Source organism: Mandrillus leucophaeus, unplaced genomic scaffold (assembly GCF_000951045.1).
Source record: "Mandrillus leucophaeus isolate KB7577 unplaced genomic scaffold, Mleu.le_1.0 Scaffold33, whole genome shotgun sequence".
NCBI lineage: Eukaryota > Metazoa > Chordata > Mammalia > Primates > Cercopithecidae > Mandrillus > Mandrillus leucophaeus.
In genome coordinates this window covers 2,591,535-2,610,312 of record NW_012103476.1, presented here as the reverse complement: position 1 = coordinate 2,610,312, position 18,778 = coordinate 2,591,535, and the positions used below count along the sequence as shown (strand labels likewise).

Here is an 18,778-nt window from a genome sequence, read left to right as displayed (position 1 = left end):
TTGTTCAATTCCCACCTAGGAGTGAGAACATGCGGTATTTGGTTTTCTGTATATTCTGTATATTTCTGTATATAAAAACATGCGGTATTTGTTTTGGTATATGATCATTTCCAGCTGCATCCATGTCCCTACAAAGGACAGGAGCTCATCCTTTTTATGGCTGCATAGTATTCCATGGTGTATATGTGTCACATTTTCTTAATCCAGTCTGTCATTGATGGACATTGGGGTTGGTTCCAAGTCTTTACCATTGTGAATAGTGCCACAATAAAAATACGTGTGCATGTGACTTTATAGCAGCATGATTTATAATCCTTTGAGTATATACCCAGTAATGGGATGGCTGGGTCAAATGGTATTTCTAGTACTAGGTCCTTGAGGAATTGCTACACTGTCTTCCACAATGGTTGAACTAGTTTACAGTCCCACCAACAGCGTAAAAGTGTTCCTATTTCTCCACATCCTCTCCAGCACCTGCTGTTTCTGACTTTTTAATGATCGCCATTCTAGCTGGCAGCACCATTTTTTCAGCAACAGTTACCCATGTCCTGTCTCTCTGACTTTTTGGTAATTCTCTCAATATTTTAAACTTTGCATTATTATTAAATTTGCTATGGTGATCTGTGATCAGTAATCTTCGATGGTGCTAGTGTAACTGTTTTGGGGAACCACAAACTATGCCCCTAAGACAGTGAACTTAATTGATAAATGTGTATTCTGACTGTTCCACTGACTGGCCATACTTCCATCTCTCTCTCCCTCCTCTTTAGCTTCCTTATTCTGTGAGACACCATAATATTAAAATTAGGCCAAATCATAATCCTACAATGGCCTCTAAGTGTTCAGGTTAAAGGAAGAGTCACAATCTCCCACATTAAATCAAAAGCTTAAGTGAGGAAGCTTAGTGATTAAGCTTAGTGAGGAAGGCATGGCAAAACCAAGATAGGCTAAAACAGAAGCCTATTGCAACAAACAGTCAAGTGGTAAATGTGAAGAGATAGTTCCTGAAAAAAGTCAAAAGTACTACACTAGTGGACACACAAATGATAAGAAAGCTAAACAGCTTTACTCATGTTATGGAGAAATATTTTATTGGTCTGGGTAGAAGACAAAGCCAACCACAATACTTCCTTAAGCCAAAGCCTAAGCCAGAGCAAAGACCTAACACACCTCAATTCAATGAAGGCTGACAGAGGTGAGGAAGCTGCAGAAGAAGAGTTTGAAGCTGGCAGCGGTTAGTTCATGAGACTTAAGGAAAGAAGCCATCTTTATAACATTAAAAATACAAGGTGGAACAGTAAATGCTGATGTAGAAGCTGTAGCACATTATCCAGAAGATCGAGCTAAGATCATTGACGGAAGTGACTATACTAAAAAATAGAATTTAAAATAGATGAAACAGTTTTCCATTGCAAGAAGATGCCATCTGGACTTTTATAGCTAGAGATGAGATGTAAAGGGCAGGCTTCAAACTTCAAAGGACCTGTTGAATCTCTTGTTAGGGGCTAACACAGCTAGTGACTTAAGTTCAAGCGATTGTTCATTTATCATTATAACAATCCTAGGGTCTTTAAGAATTACGCTAAATCGACGCTGCCTGTGTTCTACCCATGGGAAAACTAAGCCTGGTTGACAGGACATCTGTTTACAGCATGGTTTATTGACTATTTTAAGCCCACTGTTGAGATACAGTGCTTAGAAAAAAAAAAAAAAAGATTCCCTTCCAACTAGTGGTGCGCATTGAAAATGGACCTAGTCACTCAAGAGCTCTGATAAACATATACGAAGATATTAATGTTGTTTTCCTGCTGGCTAACCCAACATCCATTCTGAAGCCTGTGGACCAAGGAGTAAGTTCAACTTTCAAGTCCTAGTACTTAAGAAATACAATGTGTGGCCAGTGCGGTGGCTCACACCTGTAATTCCAGCACTGTGGGAGGCTGAGGTGGGTGGATTATGGGGTCAGGAGATCGAAACCATCCTGGTTAACACGGTGAAACCCCATCTCTACTAAAAATACATAAAATTAGCCGGGCGAGGTGGCGGCGCCTGTAGTCCCAGCTACTCGGGAGGCTGAGGCAGGAGAATGGCGGGAACTCGGGAAGCGGAGCTTGCAGTGAGCCGAGATCGCGCCGCTGCACTCCAGCCTGGGCGACACAGCGAGACTCTGTCTCACAAAAAAGAAAAAAAAAGATAATAATAATAAAATACAGAAATACAAGATTTAAGGCTACAGCTGCCATAAAACAGTGATTCCTCTCAGGGATCTGGGAAAAGTAAAAGTCAATTGAAAATCTTCTGAAAAGGACTCACCATGCTGACGCCATTAAGAATTACTTGTGACTCATGGGAGAAAGTGAAAATGTCAACATTAATAAGAGTCTGGAAGAAGTTGATTCCAGCCCTCATGGATGACTTTGAAGGGTTCAAGACTTCAGCAAAGGAAGTAACTGCAGATGTGGTGGAAATAGAGAGCTAGGATTAGAAATGGAGCCTGAAGAAGTGAATGAATTGCTGCAATCTGATGATAAAACTCTAACAGATGGGAAATTGCTCTTTATGGAAGAGCAAATAAAGTGGTTTCTGGTGGTAGAATTTACGCCTTCTGAAGATGCTTGAAAAATGTTGAAATGATCACCCAAGACTTAGAATATTACATAAGCTTAGTTGATAAAGCAGTGGCAGGGTTTGAGAGGATTGACTTCATTTTCGAAAGATGTCCTGCTCTAGGTAAATGCTAACAAACAGTATTATATGTTATTAGCCTTATAGCATCACCTGCTACACAGAGATCTTTCATGAAAGGAAGTGTTAATTAACAAAGTGCTTCACTGTTGCCTTATTTTAGTAAATTGCCACAGCAAATTCCACCTTCAGCAATCAACATTCTGACCAGTAAGCAGTCATCAACCTCGCAACAAGACTCTTCACCAATGAAGAAAATTACAGCTTGCTTAAAGCTCAAATTATTCCCAGCAATTTTTAGTAACTAAGTATTTTTCAGTTATGTTACATAGACCTTTTAATACATCATGCTTTTGCACACTTAATAGACTACAGTGCCAACATAACTTTTATATGCATTGAAAAACCGAAAACCTGTGTGACTGGCTTTATAGTGATATTTACTTTATTGAGGTGCTCTTGGAACTAAACCTGCAATATCTCCAAGGTATATCTGTATCCAGCTAAAAATACTGATTCATGATATTAGGTTTGGACAGAGTATAGTGAAGTAACAAATATAATTTTGAATATCTAAATATAAGCTAAGTGTATAATATTAATAAAGAAGCTTGCTAGACTTTTTCTTAAACCTAAAAATATTTATTTCTTCTATGTATTCCATGATAAGAAAGTCATGGACGCAACAGTCAGCATCCCTATTTAGGATATGAAAGAAAGATACAGACAATGCAAAGTACAATATTATTCCGACAAGCCTATTAGAAACCCATTCCTTCTTTCAATGCTTGCCCATATATTGAAAAGTTGTGTTATTTCCTCAGGATGTGGTCAGTTAAAAAAATAAAGTTTTGATGATCTTGACCTTTACAGATGCATTTATTGGCAGTAACTTAAATAATGTATTGAATATTTGGTTAATTTTAAAATGCATAATTTTAAGTTTGAATATATATACTTAAAGAAAAAAACTTAAACTCAATTCCATAAATTTATTACTGACAATTTGTTAAGTGTAAACTTTTTTCTATATTTCATTTTATATTCTTAAGAATTAGCACATATATGACTTTTACAATCATTATTAAACAAAAGTAACTGTCTCAAGCAACTGTATATACTAATAATTAAATATTAGTAATGCTCATTGTTGCTTTCTCTTTTATGTTATTTTTTGTTATGCTATGTTTTCAAGTTGTGTTAGTCACACATGTATATTTTTCATTCAGAATTTAAATTTAATTTGTGAGAGTATACACATAAACATGTCTGTTTAAAGTCAGTGGTTTAGCCAACAGATCACCTGGCTGTGTGTCAAGTAAACAAAAATTGTGTTTTTGTTTTTTAATTTTATTTTGGAGTGCGGAGGGATGTCTTCAGGCAGAAGCTTAAATAGCATAAGCTATATACTATGTTGTATGTATAAAATGTTCCTTCACATTAAATATAGAGAATTATGAGTTGGCTGAGGAACTAAAAAATGTCAAGATGAAGCAAAGCAGAAATTACACATTAGTCTGTCATTTACTCATGAACTTCAATCCACTTGTTATGGACTGAACTGCCCGCCTCCTCACTCTGCCCATTCATATACTGAAACCCTAACTTCCAGTGTGAATGAATTTGGAGATAGGATCTTTAAGAAGGTAATTAAGGTTAAATGAGATAATAAGAGTGGGACCTACTCCAACAGGACTGGTATCCTTGTAAAACAAGAGGAAGACACCAGAACTCTGTGTGCGCACAGAGGAAAGGGCATGTGAGGACACAGCCAGAAGGTGGCCAAGTACAAGTTCAGGGAAGGGTCCTCTACAGAAAGCAACCCTGCAGGCACCATGATATTGAACCTCCACCCTCCAGAACTGTAAATTTCTGTGATTTTAACCATCCTGTCCATGGTAATTTATTAAGGTATTCAAGGAGACTACACCCTACACAAAACAAGTTAAATCTAACCTGAGCTTTTCACTAAGGTAAAACACATAACATTTAGTTTAAAACTGCCCAGATGTTTTTATGAAATTGACATCCCTGTCAAGCCACAAATAGCTAGTTCTTCTAAAACAATTTCAAAGAAACTTCTTTATATTGAAATTGATTTAGACAAAGTGATTTAATTACTAACCACTCAGCCATGCAAATATTTGCAGATGTGATGTCTAAATCCTCCTATCAAACAATTCTTTTTAAGTCTAAACAGCCTCAATGAGGATACTTTAAGTTAATGCAGTACGGATACGGATATTAGATGGTATTCTAAAACGTGCATTTCACTTAGTTTATGTAAACTGAATTAGTGAATAAAATGTAGCAACCTTTCAGCAAATAAGACTGTGTGGAAAAGATTCCCAATTTTCCAAACCACATCATAATTTGGAAAGGGTGATGATCATTTTCATAGATTTTTAATATGTTTTGGAAGTTGATACACACATACACGCACTCCAATTAATAAATAAGAAGCATTTTATTCAAACAGTATTTAAAGGCCAATTACTTTGCAATATAAAAATAATTATACAAAATCTTATTTTTAGTAATAAAACAAAAGATAATGAACAAGTAAATTTCATTTATTTTGGAATTTACACTAGAATTGTAAAAATCTATCCAAAGGATAGCATTTACACCTGCCAGACTGAAAAGAAAAAAAGCTATAACACATAATAGAATCAATGAAAGTATCAACATTGAAGACAAATTTGTAGCACTCAATAACTATTAAATTACCAATTTTTTCTTTCTAGATTTTCCATATATATACACATATATATATTTTTTCTTTCTTCTTTTTTTTTTTTTTTTTTGAGACAGAGTCTTGCTCAGTTACCAGGCTGGAGTGGCCAGGCTGGAGTGCAGTGGCACAATCTCAGCTCACTATAACCTCCACCTCCCAGATTCAAGCGATTCTCCTGCCTCAGCCTCCCGAGAAGCTGGGACTACAGGCGCACACCACCACACCCAGCTAATTTTTGTATTTTTAGTAGAGATGGGGTTTCACCATGTTGGCCAGGATCACCTGACCTTGTGATCCACCTGCCTCAGGCCTCCCAAAGTGCTGGGATTACAGGTGTGAGCTATGGCGCCCTGCCATGTAATTGTTTTCATTCCTAAAAGTGCATTCATAAAAATAGTGGTCTTTGCTATATAGCCACACTTCTATATAAGTGAACAGACTTTCATACACTCATCATTAGTGAGCCATGATCCAATGGACCTTTAAGTAAATAACTATAAAATATATTCACTATGATTTCTCTCTCTCTCATTGTATACAGGTATATGAAGATATTTAAATATATTCTGAAATAATAGATAGTTGCTAAAATAATACAATTTTTTGAGTATACACGTGGACTTACCTCTAATATCATCTTCCTTCCTGTACTATATGTCTTTAAATTGGTCGTGTTTTTAGCAGGTAAGACTAATTTCTCTCTTCTCCAGTGAATTGATGCTGGTGGATTTGATTTCACATCACAACTTATATTGATAGGATTTCCTTCCCAAGAGTAATAAATTGTTTGGTTTGATATGAACTTGGGGGCATCTGTAATACAATATAATAAAATAATTATAGGCATTTTCTTTAAGTTAAATAATCATTTAAGTAGTATAAGCATTAGTAATCTTTGCTTGACTATAAAAAGAAGCCACATAATTCTAATTTCATGTTTGTTTGTTTTTTTGTTTGTTTGTTTGTTTGTTTTTTGAGACGGAGTCTCCCTCTGTCACCCAGGCTGGAGTGCAGTGGTGCAATCTCAGCTCACTGCAAGCTCTGCCTCCCAGGTTCACGCCATTCTCCTGCCTCAGCCTCCTGAGTAGCTGGGACTACAGGTCCCCGCCACCATGCCTGGTTAATTTTTTGTATTTTTAGTAGAGATGGGGTTTCATTCTGTCAGCCAGGATGGTCTCGATCTCCTGAACTTGTGATCTGCCCACCTCGGCCTCCCAACGTGCTGGGATTACAGGCGTAAGCCACTGTGCCTGGCCTAATTTCATGTATTTAACATAGGGCATCAGAACTCACAAAAATATATGTCATTTGAATACTTTTATCACATAAGTTTAACAAGATTAACATACAAACACTCATAAATTACCAATTATTAAAATGTAAGACAACCAGAGTTAAATCTGCTCTTACTAATCTGACAAAAAATATCTATTGATTATGTTAATGACTACTTGTGTAGAAACTATTTCTAGAACAAACTACCTTATAAAGTGAGAGTTTAGGATAAAATCTAACAAAATAAATGTTTCTTTCCTCACTTTTCATTTTGTTTAAGTCATAGTCACTTTTTTGTATAAATTATTTTGAAGACTCAGGTATGAAATCTAAGTTGGAATGGCCACAATACAACTAAACAACATTTTTTCCCTAAAGTATCCATATTTCCCATTTTTACTAAACCACAGATGTCATAAATTAAGCAACAATTAAACCAGGCACAGAAACACAAATACTGCATAATCTAATTTATACATATGGAATCGAAAACAGTCAAATTCATAGAAAAAGGCAGTAGATTGGTGGTTACCAGAGGCTGTGGTGGTTAAGAGGGATAGAAAGATGTTGGCCAAGGGGTTCAAAGATTCAGTTAGACAACAGAAGTAAGTTTTTGAGATGTATTATACAATAAGATGACAACAGTTAGTATATCACGTGTTTCAAAATGGCTAACACAGTACATTTCAAATGTTCTCATCACAAAAAGTCCTGAGTATGTGAGGTGAAGAATTTAATCATTCCACACTGTTGGACATATATGAAAACATCACATTGTACACACTGTTGAACATATATAAAAACATCACATTGTACCCCATAAATATGTACAACTAAATTAAAAAGGTCTGGAGATGGCACACACATACATACACACACACAATAGTGGATAAAAACAAAATAAAATTTGTGGCTGGTGCTTATAAGCAAAATTTTGTATTGGAAATAGCATTAAACTTGTCATCAAAATTGAGGGCCAACTCTGCCAAGTAGCAAAGATGTGACCTTGAGTTTCTGCTTATCAGTTTGGCCTTTTTTTCTCTTCTTTAAAGAATTTGGGAGTTGAACTAGATAAATTCTTTCCAAATTCCTTAACCTCTAAGAGTTCTTTAAAATGACTCTGGGACAAATTTTAAAAATAAACATGCATATCACTTTTATGATACATAAGGTAGCACTAGACCATATAAAAAGTGGCATTTGCTTTTCTGAAGAATTATGTAAGCTACCTGGGATAATAATTATTTCATGTTTATAGAAGCCTCTGGTGTAGTTTACTACATACACATGCAGGCATTGACATGCATATGTTTGTACAATAAGGTGCCTGTAATCCCTGGTACTTGGGAGGCTGAGGCAAGAGAATCACTTGAACCCAGGAGACGGAGGCTGCAATGAGCCAAGATTGCATCACTGCACTCCAGCCTGGGCGACAAAGTTAGACACTGTCTCAGAAAAAAAAAAAAAAGGTTACTTGGTAAATATTTTAATAACTGAGTATCTTTCAAACAGAGACTACATGAGGGTAAATAATGCAGTGGTCCTTGGTGGTAAATGTATTATCTTAAGACTCCAAAATCTTCTTAATAAGTATATAATTAATAAAAATTGTGCATTACTATATAGAGTGTAAGAAAAGGAATACTGCAAACATTCAAAATATACAAACATACAAAATTTGTAATGTGTCTATAGGCATTAAAAACAAGCAACTATGCTCTTTTAGCTGTTATCACAATGAAACAATCCCTAATGATAAATTATTTAGATTTAATTAAATGGCAGCTGTACAGACAGAAGTCTGACCTAGAACATTTATTCTTAAATCCCTGCCCTTGAATGAATTTCTGACATTACATTGCCAGCATCACATGAAACAGTGACATATGCCAGGATCTGAATCTGTCACCTTCCTCAATGCTTCATTCAGAATAAGCTTATTTTCAGCCCAATCTTTTCCATACTAGGAGATACCAAAGAAACTTTTAAGCATGTCTTTAGACTTGGTACCAAGTTATACTTGTTTTGATAAATGCCCCCTCCCTGACTCTTTTTTTTTTTTTTTCCTTATTGCTGAGACTTGGAGGTGAACTTGGAGTCAGTACTGATCACTGCATTCCCCTGCAGTATGGGATTTCTTGACTTGATTACTTGCTTAATGCAAGCCTTCTACTTTCTTTTGTAATTCCTCCTCTGGCTCTGAAATCTTTTTTCTGAGCCTAGTTCATTTGTGGTTGGTACCTGTGACCTAAGAAAAGTCTTAGTTCTTGATGAGTGCTGGCCTGCATTACTGAATTCTGCCTGTGTCTGAGCAGGGTGAAGCTGATAACGAAGCATAACACAGGCTCTGGGAACTGAAATATACAAGTCTTTGAACTGAATTTCCACTAGGTAATGAATATTAGAACAAGGCAACTCACCATAAAACTCACGATATACAATCCACTTTCTAAATCAAATTGAAAAGGCATTACTAGGGAAATAATTTATAATAAAAAATAAGTTTTTAAAAATCATATTGATAATATGAATAGACATTGTCCATGTAAAACTGTATTATGATTGTGTTGTAGATTATGTCTTACATACTCTTCAAAGCATTCACATATTAGAGTGAAATATCTTCCTCTTTTCCAGTCATAATACTCTGTGGCAAACAATTTTCAAATGCCCTTTTTAATATTATATTTTAAGAACTACAAATAATAGAAATAGTTATTTTCAGAAGTAATAGTGTTACAGTGAAACAGCAAAAGAACTGTCATAACTAACTCCATTTTTGTTTAAGGAGCCTTTATCCATTCTTACATGTAGGTTAGAATAATTTTATAACACTCATAATATGCAAAGACAGCAATCATATAATTTTCAAAACTAATTCTGGGGTTAAAGGAAAAGTATGTAAAAATTAACCATATTTCTCATTAAATATTTATAGGAGCATCATGACTTGACCAAAGACAAAAAGTTTCCAACCCCATTGGATCCTCACTGACACTCAGATGTCTGCAACCCTTGGCCACCTCTTTTTTTTTTTTTTTATTATACTTTAAGTTCTAGGGTACATGTGCATAACGTGCAGGTTTGTTACATATGTATACTTGTGCCATGTTGGCGTGCTGCACCCATCAACTCATCAGCACCCACCCATCAACTCGTCATTTACATCAGGTATAACTCCCAATGCAATCCCCCCTCCATGATAGGACCCGGTGTATAATGTTCCCCTTCCCGAGTCCAAGTGATCACATTGTTCAGTTCCCACCTATGAGTGAGAACAAGCGGTGTTTGGTTTTCTGTTCTTGCAATAGTTTGCTGAGAATGATGGTTTCCAGCTTCATCCATGTCCCTACAAAGGACACAAACTCATCCTTTTTTATGGCTGCGTAGTATTCCATGGTGTATATGTGCCACATTTTCTTAATCCAGTCTGTCACTGATGGACATTTGGGTTGATTCCAAGTCTTTGCTATTGTGAATAGTGCCGCAATAAACATACATGTGCATGTGTCTTTATAGCAGCATGATTTATAATCCTTTGGGTATATACCCAGTAATGGGATGGCTGTGTCATATGGTACTTCTAGTTCTAGATCCTTGAGGAATCGCCATACTGTTTTCCATAATGGTTGAACCCTTGGCCACCTCTTGATCCTAATCCCGTCCTCTTCCCCCTCCCTGCCCTTAACAAAAAAGAGGCTGAAATTTGTACTGACTTAATATGGTAGTTTAGGATGCTAGTCCACCATTTTCTTGGTTTGCTGGCTCTCAGAATAAATCTGCTTTTCCTCCCGCCAACGCTCGTCTCTTGTGTTTGGCTTTCAAGTGGTGAGCAGCTGAACTTAGATTTGGTTATAATATAGTGTCAATTTTAAAAGCTTTGTCATTGATTTCTCACCACTAAAGCAGAATATATAGAAATACCATTCATGTCTCTCAATATTTGGTATGAGCTCTCTTGTCCAGTTCATAGTCACCACCTGGTCAGTTTTAGAAGCCCCTTGCTGGCTTACTCACCTACCAGTTTCTACTTTAAGCAAAGGTAACTATCCTGCCTAAAATCTTTTAAAGATCCTATTCACACTCCTTAAATCCAAACTTTTATGACTCTTTACAAAGCTTCACATAAACTAGTCTATGCCTATTTGTGACCTTGCACACATTTAGATTAACTCTTTTTCTTAAACCTTAATCACCCTGAACTCTTGTGCTTTCAGCCCTTTGTTCTAGCTGTCTCAATCTGCCTAATCACATTTTTTCTTCTTTTTAAATTTTTTATTTCAGTAAGTTTTGGGGGAATAGGTGGTGTTTGGTTCTAAGGATAAGTTATTTAGTGCTGATTTGTGGGATTTTGGTGTACCCATCACCTGAGCAGTATCTACTGTATCCAATGTCTAGTATTTTATTCCTGACCCTACTCTCACCCTTTTCCCTCAGTCCCCAAAGTCCATTGTATCATTCTTATGCCTTTGCATCCTCATAGTGTAGTTCCCACTTATGAGTATGAACATTCAATATTTGGTGTTCCATTCCTGAGTTACATCACTTAGAATAAGGGTCTCCAAATCCAACCAGGTTACTACAAATGCCATTATTTTGTTCCTTCATATGGCTGAATAGTATTCACACACACTACATTTTCTTTATCCACTTACTGATTAATGGACATTTGGGCTGGTTCCATACTTTCGCAGTTGCTAATTGTGCTGCTATAAACATGTATGTGCAAGTGTTTATTTCATATAACGACTTCTTTTCTCTGGGTAGATACCCAGTAGTGGGATTGTTGGATAAAATGGCAGATCTACTTTTAGTTCTTTATGGAATCTCCACACAGTTTTCCATAGTGGTTGTGATGGCAGCGACAGTCCATCTGGAGCAGCCACTGTGAAGATGCCAGCTGCAGTTGGGGAGGTCTGGCCGGGGCTGTGCACTCCACAGAGCTGGCAGGGGCCAGGAACAGAAAGAAGCCCTGCCTCCTCCTGAGTAGGTGGGGTGGGAGCCCTGTACTCCCTTGTGCAGGTGCAGCCACACAGTCATGCTCTGTTCTCAGGAGGTGAGGAAGCTTCCCTTCCCCCACAGGCTGGGAAGTGCATGCTCCCATCCCTGGCCACTCCTCACTCCTGGTGCCTGCTCTGATTTTGGAGCAAAGTTGTGGCCCAGCCCAGGTGCTGTCCCATCCCACCTAGGTGTGTGCACACTCATGGAGGTGCTGACACACCAGCCCCCTGCTACCTCGACCCCCTCTAGACATTGGGCACCCAGGAGAACAGGAGGGAGACTGATGGAGGACTGAGGGTGGCTCAGCAGGGGCCTACAGGCACCCCTTGACATGAAAAGCCTGGGGCCATGGACAGCATGTTGATGGCAGCAGGAGGCAGACAGGCTCCTGGGCAGAAAGCTGAGGGTCTCCTGTGAAACACCACCTTCAATCCAGGGACAGCCTGAAGCCTGGGGGTAGGACTGCAAGTTCCACGTGGAATCATGGCCCCGAGTGATAACTCATGGTGCTTTTTCCAGGCCTACCCATGGCCAACCATGGATCAATCAGCACACACTTCCTCCCTCTGAACCCATAAAAACCTGACTCAGCCAGAGTTGGACAGATGTCAGGATGACCTGCAGGTGGATAAAGCTACCCACTTAGGGTCTCCTGAGAGCCTTTCTGTAGCTCAGTGAAGCTCCTTTCCTCCTTGCTCACCCACCATTTGTCTGTATACCTCATTCTTCCTGGACATGAGACAAGAACTCAGGACCTGCGGAATGGCAGGACTGAAAGAGCTATAAGACAAACAGGGCTGAAACATGCCCCCCACTTGCCACATTGCAGGCAATGAGAAAGACAGAAGAGCTGTAGTTCTTCTGGGAGCCCAGACCTTGGGGATCCCCATGCCAAGGCTGTGGCATGATGTAACACCATCTTTGGGACTCTACACTCTCTGGAGTCTCTGAGCTTTCAGGTACCATTGCATTCCCCTGGTCCAGATGATGGTGCCTGCAGTGGAAGCCCCTTGAGATACACCTGGTTCAGCCTTGCATGGAGTGGCGCCTGGAGCTGCCTGCCCCACCACAGCAGCTGGAGTGCCTGGATGGACCCAGTGGCTGGACCCTGCAGTCGCCCACCCACACACCTGTTACCACTCCTGACCTGGTTTGCCCTTGGCAGGTAGGGGATCTAGGCCAGTAGCATGAGCTGAGTGCAGCCTGCTTTGCCGAGTGGGCAGAATGAGCCCAGTGTAAGCAAGCAAAACCCAAGCAGAGGTATCACCAGCCACAGAAGTTTCCAGCTGGCAAAGTGACACCCTAAAGATCCCATGACAGTTGTACCAGTTTACGTCCCCACCAGCAGTCTAAAAGTGTTCCATTTTCGCCATATATGTGCCAACACTATTGCTTTTTATTTCTTTGATTATGACTATTCTTTCAAGAGGGAGGTTATATCACATTGTGGTTTTGATTTGCATTTCCCTGATTGTTAGTAATGTTGAGAATTTTACATATATTTGTTGCCCATTTGTATATCTTCTTTGAGAATTGCCTATTCATGTCCTTAGCCCACATATTGATGGGATTATTTATTTTTCTTGCTGATTTGAGTTCCTTGTAGATTCTTGATATTAGTCCTTTGTCGGACATACAGTTTGTGAAGATTTTCTTCCACTCGGTGGGTTGACTGTTTACTACCTGATTTTTTTTTTTCTGTGCAGAAGCTTTTTAACTTAATTAAGTCGCATCTATTTATCTTTGTTTTTATTGCATTTGCTTTTAGGTTCTTGGTCATGAAGTCTTTGCCTAAGCCAATGTCTAGAGGAATTTTCCCATATTATCTTCTAGGATTTTTATGATTTCAGGTCTTAGATTTAAGTCTTTGATCTATCTTGAGTTGATTTTTGCTTAAAGTGGGAGATGAGGATGCAGTTTCATTTTTCTACATGTGACTTGCCAATTATTCCAGTACCGTTTGTTGAATAGGGTGTCCTTTCCCCACTTTATGTTTTTGTTTGCTTTGTCAAAGATCAGTTGGCTATAAGTATTTGGTTTTATTTCTGAGTTCTCTATTTTGTTCCATTGGACTGTGGGCCTATTTAATCCATGCTGTTTTGTTGGCTATAGCCGTATAGTAGAGTTGGGTAATGTGTTGCCTCCAGATTTGTTCTTTCTGCTTAGTATTGCTTTGGCTATGAGGGCTCTTTTATGGTTCCATATGAATTTTAGAATTATTTTTTCTAATTCTGTGAAGAATTATGGTGTTATTTTTATTAGAATTGAGTTGAATTTGTAGACTGCTTTTGGCAGTATGGTCAAAACCTAACCACTTTTGATATATTTCATTTTAATATACCCATGTATGTTCTATCTCCCTTATTTATAAATTCTTTTTCTTTTTTTTTTCTTTAAGACAAAGTCTCGCTCTGTGGCCCCACTTATGGACCAGGAGTGCAGTGGCATGATCTCGTCTAACTGCCACCTCTTCTTCCCGGGTTGAAGTGATGCTCCTACATCAGCCTCTCAAGAGCTGGGATTATAGGCATGCACCACCAGGCTTAGCTAATTTTTTGGTATTCTTAATAGAGATGGGGTTTCACCATGTTGTCCAGGCTGGTCTCGAACTCCTGACTTCAGGTGATCCATCTGCCTCGGCCTCCCAAAGTGTCGGGATTACAGGCATGAACCACCACACCCGGTCAGCCTAATTTACAAATTCAATGAGGGAAAGAACAATGTTACTTGCCTCTCAGTTCTTCTACAGCACCTAAATATAAGTACCTATTCAGTCAATAACAGTAAAATCGATGAATGAAAACCAGGATAAGTATGTATTCTAGATGTCATCACTCCATTTAAAAGAGGATGAGAAATACACCTACATTTGTTTGATATTTCTAAAGACACAGAAACCTGGACTTCAATCCAGTGTTATATCTATTGTAACACATTGTCTTGCTTAGACCTTTATTATTATTTTGTAGAGAAGCTGGCCCTATACATTAACTAAGGTTTAACTCTACATTTAAAACAACCTGTAACACTCTGACTTTTTTTTTTTTTCAGTCATTTAAATTTTCTCATTGGATTTATGCTGAGGGAAGCTACCAAGGGAGTAAAAACTAATATATCCTTTGGCAGATTTAAAGGATAATTCAATTAATGATTTCATAGATTCAGTTCTCTGTGTTCTGTCATATGTAGAAAAAGCTATGGCAATTAACTGGATTCAGTCCATGTACCATGGGAATTCTAATGGCTATGTGGAATACTAAATTAGATGTGTGCTTACTGCCAGTTAACCGTAACACTGGATATGCAGTGTTTGTTCTAATTTTGAACAGCCAAGTTATGCATAAATCTCAGTATATTTTATGATCCTTGAATCATAAGAGTAATTTTTATTAAGGAATACCTATATGTGACTTCTTAGCACACACTGGCTTTCTCTCTGAGTTTCATTCATGATAAAATCTTTATTGGCCATAAGAAAAATTTGATAAGTAAGGTGAATTATTCATATTTCTAATATTATTCCCCCTTTTCTCACCAGAATATCTTTCCTCCCTCAAATCATACATAAAATACTAATAAAAATATTGTAGCTGTACTTCTAATGGCTAATTTGTCTTCTATTTTTTACGTTATGTAATTGAATTTTTCGTGAATAGGTGTATCATCTTTAAGTATAATTTCACCTATGTATTTAGAAAACAAAGCTTAAATGAACCTCTTTCATAAAAACTTCTGAGTTATCAAAGGAAGAATTATTGGTGATATAGATATATCAGTATTCAAGTTGTTTTATAAATACTAATAATGCCTGTTTATATCAGAATTTGCATTTCAAAGCAAACCTGCATATACCTAAATAAAATTAAAATCTTGGTTTATTAAGATATGATCTTTAAATTTTATATATCCAATACTTATTAGGTTAATAAAGATCTCTTAGAATAATTAAAATAAGGTGCCAAAACAAAAAATTTTGGTCCGGTAAGAAAAAATTGTACAGGACAACTGTTTTAGCATTGATGATACCCTAGTATTTGCATCATAGAAATTAATAATTTTATGCTATCTGAAAAAAATCACAGAAAAACTACAGGGCTACAGTAACCAAAACAGCATGGTACTGATACAAGAGCAGACATACAAACCAATGGAGCAGAATAGAGAACCCAGAAATAAGAACGCACATCTGTAACTATCGATCTTCAACAAACTTCACAAAAACAAGCAATGGGAAAAGGATTCCCTATTCAACAAATGGTGCTGGGATAGCTGGCTAGCCATATGCAGAAGACTGAAAGTGGACCCCTTCCTTATACTGTATACAAAAATTAACCCAAGATGGATGAAAGACTTATATGTAAATCTCAAAATATAAAAACCCTGGAAGGCAACCTAGATAATACCATTCAGGACATAAACACGGCAAAGATTTCATGATGAAGATGCCAAAATCAGTCGCAACAATAGCAAAAGTTGACAAATGGGATATAATGAAACTAAAGAGCTTCTGCACAGCAAAATAGAGTATCAACAGAATAAACAGACAACCTACAGAATGGAAGAAAAGTTTTTCAAACTATGCATCTGACAAAGGTCTAATATCTAGCATCTATAAGAAACTTAAACAAATTTACAAGAAAAAAAAACCATTAAAAAGTGGGCAAAGAACATGAACAGACACTTCTCAAAAGAGGACATACATGTGGCCAACAATCATTTGATAAAAAGCTCAACATCACTGATCACTAGGGAAATGCAAATCGAAACCACAATGAGATACCCATCTCACATCAGTGAGAATCACTATTATTAAAAAGTCAACAACAATAGACCCTGGCTAGGTTGTGGAGGAAAAGGAACACTGTTACACTGTTGATGGTAGTGTATATTAGTTCAGCCATTGTGGAAGACTGTGTGGGGATTCTTCAAAACCTAAAGACAGAAACAGCATTTGACTCAGCAATCCCATTACTGGGTATATACCCAAAGGAATGTAAATCATTCTAGTATAAAGACACATGCATTTGTATGTTCACTGCAGCACTATCACAATAGTAAAGACATGGACTCAACCTAAATGTCCATCAATGATAGACTGGATAAAGAAAATGTGGTACAAATACACCCCGGAATACTATGTGGCCATAAAAAAGAATGATATCATGTCCTCTGCAGGGACCTAGATGGAGCTGGAGGACATTATCCTTAGCAAACTAACTTAGGAACAGACAACCAATGCATGTTCTCACTTATAAGTTGGAGTTAAATGATGAGAATACATGGACACATACAGGGGAACAACACACTGAGAACTATCAAAGGGTGGAGGGTGTCGGGGGAGAGGATCAGGACAAATAACTAATAGGTACTAGGCTTAATACCTGGATGATGAAATAATCTGTATACACACAAAAAAAACCCCTCTGACTCAGGTTTACCTATGTAACAAACCTGTACTTGTACCCCTGAATTTAAAAGTTTTTAAAAAATTAGAATTCTTTTTTTTTTTTTTTTTTTTGGCATTAGACTGAACTCATTGATAATTGCTCTTACAATCTCAGCAAAATTATTAGCGGCCCAAGAAACATCAAAGATCATTTAAACAAAGAAGATGATAATAAAATAACTTTTACGTAACCAGAAATGTTTCAAATTCTGATGCATGTGACGAATTTTGAGATACCAAGAGTACTAACAATAATTATTTAAAGAGGAGATTTGCTCTGATCAAGACTTCATCCTCATTCCAAGGGCAGGAAATTTTTCATGTCCACAATACTAAAGCAGAGAGAAGACGTTTTAGTGCTGGTGAGCTTGAAATGAACGGATCTATGTGAATAAATACACTAATTTGAATTAGTCATATATGTTTTAATATCACATTTGATTCAGATTAATTATCTGATCATTATTGTTTTAATGTTGTATTAGATTCAGATTCAATATTATCTCCTCCTTAGGTTCTACTTCAAAATACTGTGATGATGTTACCTTTCAAAGGGTTTTTTCTCTTATTGCTCATTTGTATACTATCTATGACACATATTTGCTTCTAAGCACATTAAGTTATATGTTATTTTATGATGCTTTCTAAGCTATTCTACATAAGTAGATTCTGGTCCCCTAGGCTTACTGAAATATTTGTAAGTATGTTCAATTATTTGCATGTTTGAAAAATACTAACAGTCTATTTCTAATGTTGTACAAGAAATGTTATTTATTATTATTTCTATTATTACTATTATTACTTGAGATGGGGTCTCGCTGTATTGCTCAGGCTGGTCTTGAACTTCTGTGTTCAAATGATCCTCCTGCCTAAGCCTCCTGAGGAGGTGTGATTACAGGCATGCACTACCACACTTGACTATTATTAAATTGAATAACTAAAATCAAAGGTTTTTAATTGAAGATACAGAAATACTATTTTCTTCTTGAATAATTATAAAACAACTTACAGAAATAGTTTGTTTTTCTTATTAATACGTGATGATTATCCAAGCAAGTTGGAAACCACTTAGAGAAAAATATAAATGTGCATATTTTCACAAAGGTGAACACTATTTTAAAACTAAGCACATTACTCTTTTGACCATGCATTTAGCGTAAAAAACACACAATTTTACATTATACCTAGAATGTAATATTTCCCTGTGATTAATGTTTTTCTCTTGCTTTCTAGAATTGCATGCATTTCTTAAAAATACAGTCAATGAGTTGTTTTTATAAATTCTTGAAATAATTTGAATAAAGAAAAATATATAATAAACTCAATTCTTGTCTTTAGTGTAATCCATTCTAATTAATATATGCTGAATATGTTATTTGTTCTTTTTAAAAGGATGTTCACCAATAGTTACATAAATTTATATTAAAGTGATGTCAAATTAGAATAATACTATGAAATTCACTGGATGTATTGCAATGGTCTCCCTACTGCTGTTTCTCCCTTGCTTCTGCCTTCGTACCCCTTTCAGTCTATTCTCAGCTCTGTAGCAAACGTCATTCTCTTAAAATATGATCTGAGAAGATTGCTTGCACCTCTGATCAAAACTCTCCAGGGGCCTCTCATCCTTTTTAAAG

At 36.9% G+C, this 18,778-nt stretch overlaps 1 protein-coding gene across 1 annotated transcript in view; it reads right to left on the bottom strand.

Annotated features, from left to right (window-relative positions):
* NCAM2 (neural cell adhesion molecule 2) overlaps positions 1–18,778 on the bottom strand; it is a 422,844-nt gene that overhangs the window by 127,418 nt on the left and 276,648 nt on the right. Inside the window, exon 11 of the mRNA XM_011988436.1 lies at positions 6,048–6,235. Coding sequence (XP_011843826.1) covers positions 6,048–6,235 — 188 coding nt within the window. The remainder of the gene's footprint in view (positions 1–6,047; positions 6,236–18,778) is intronic.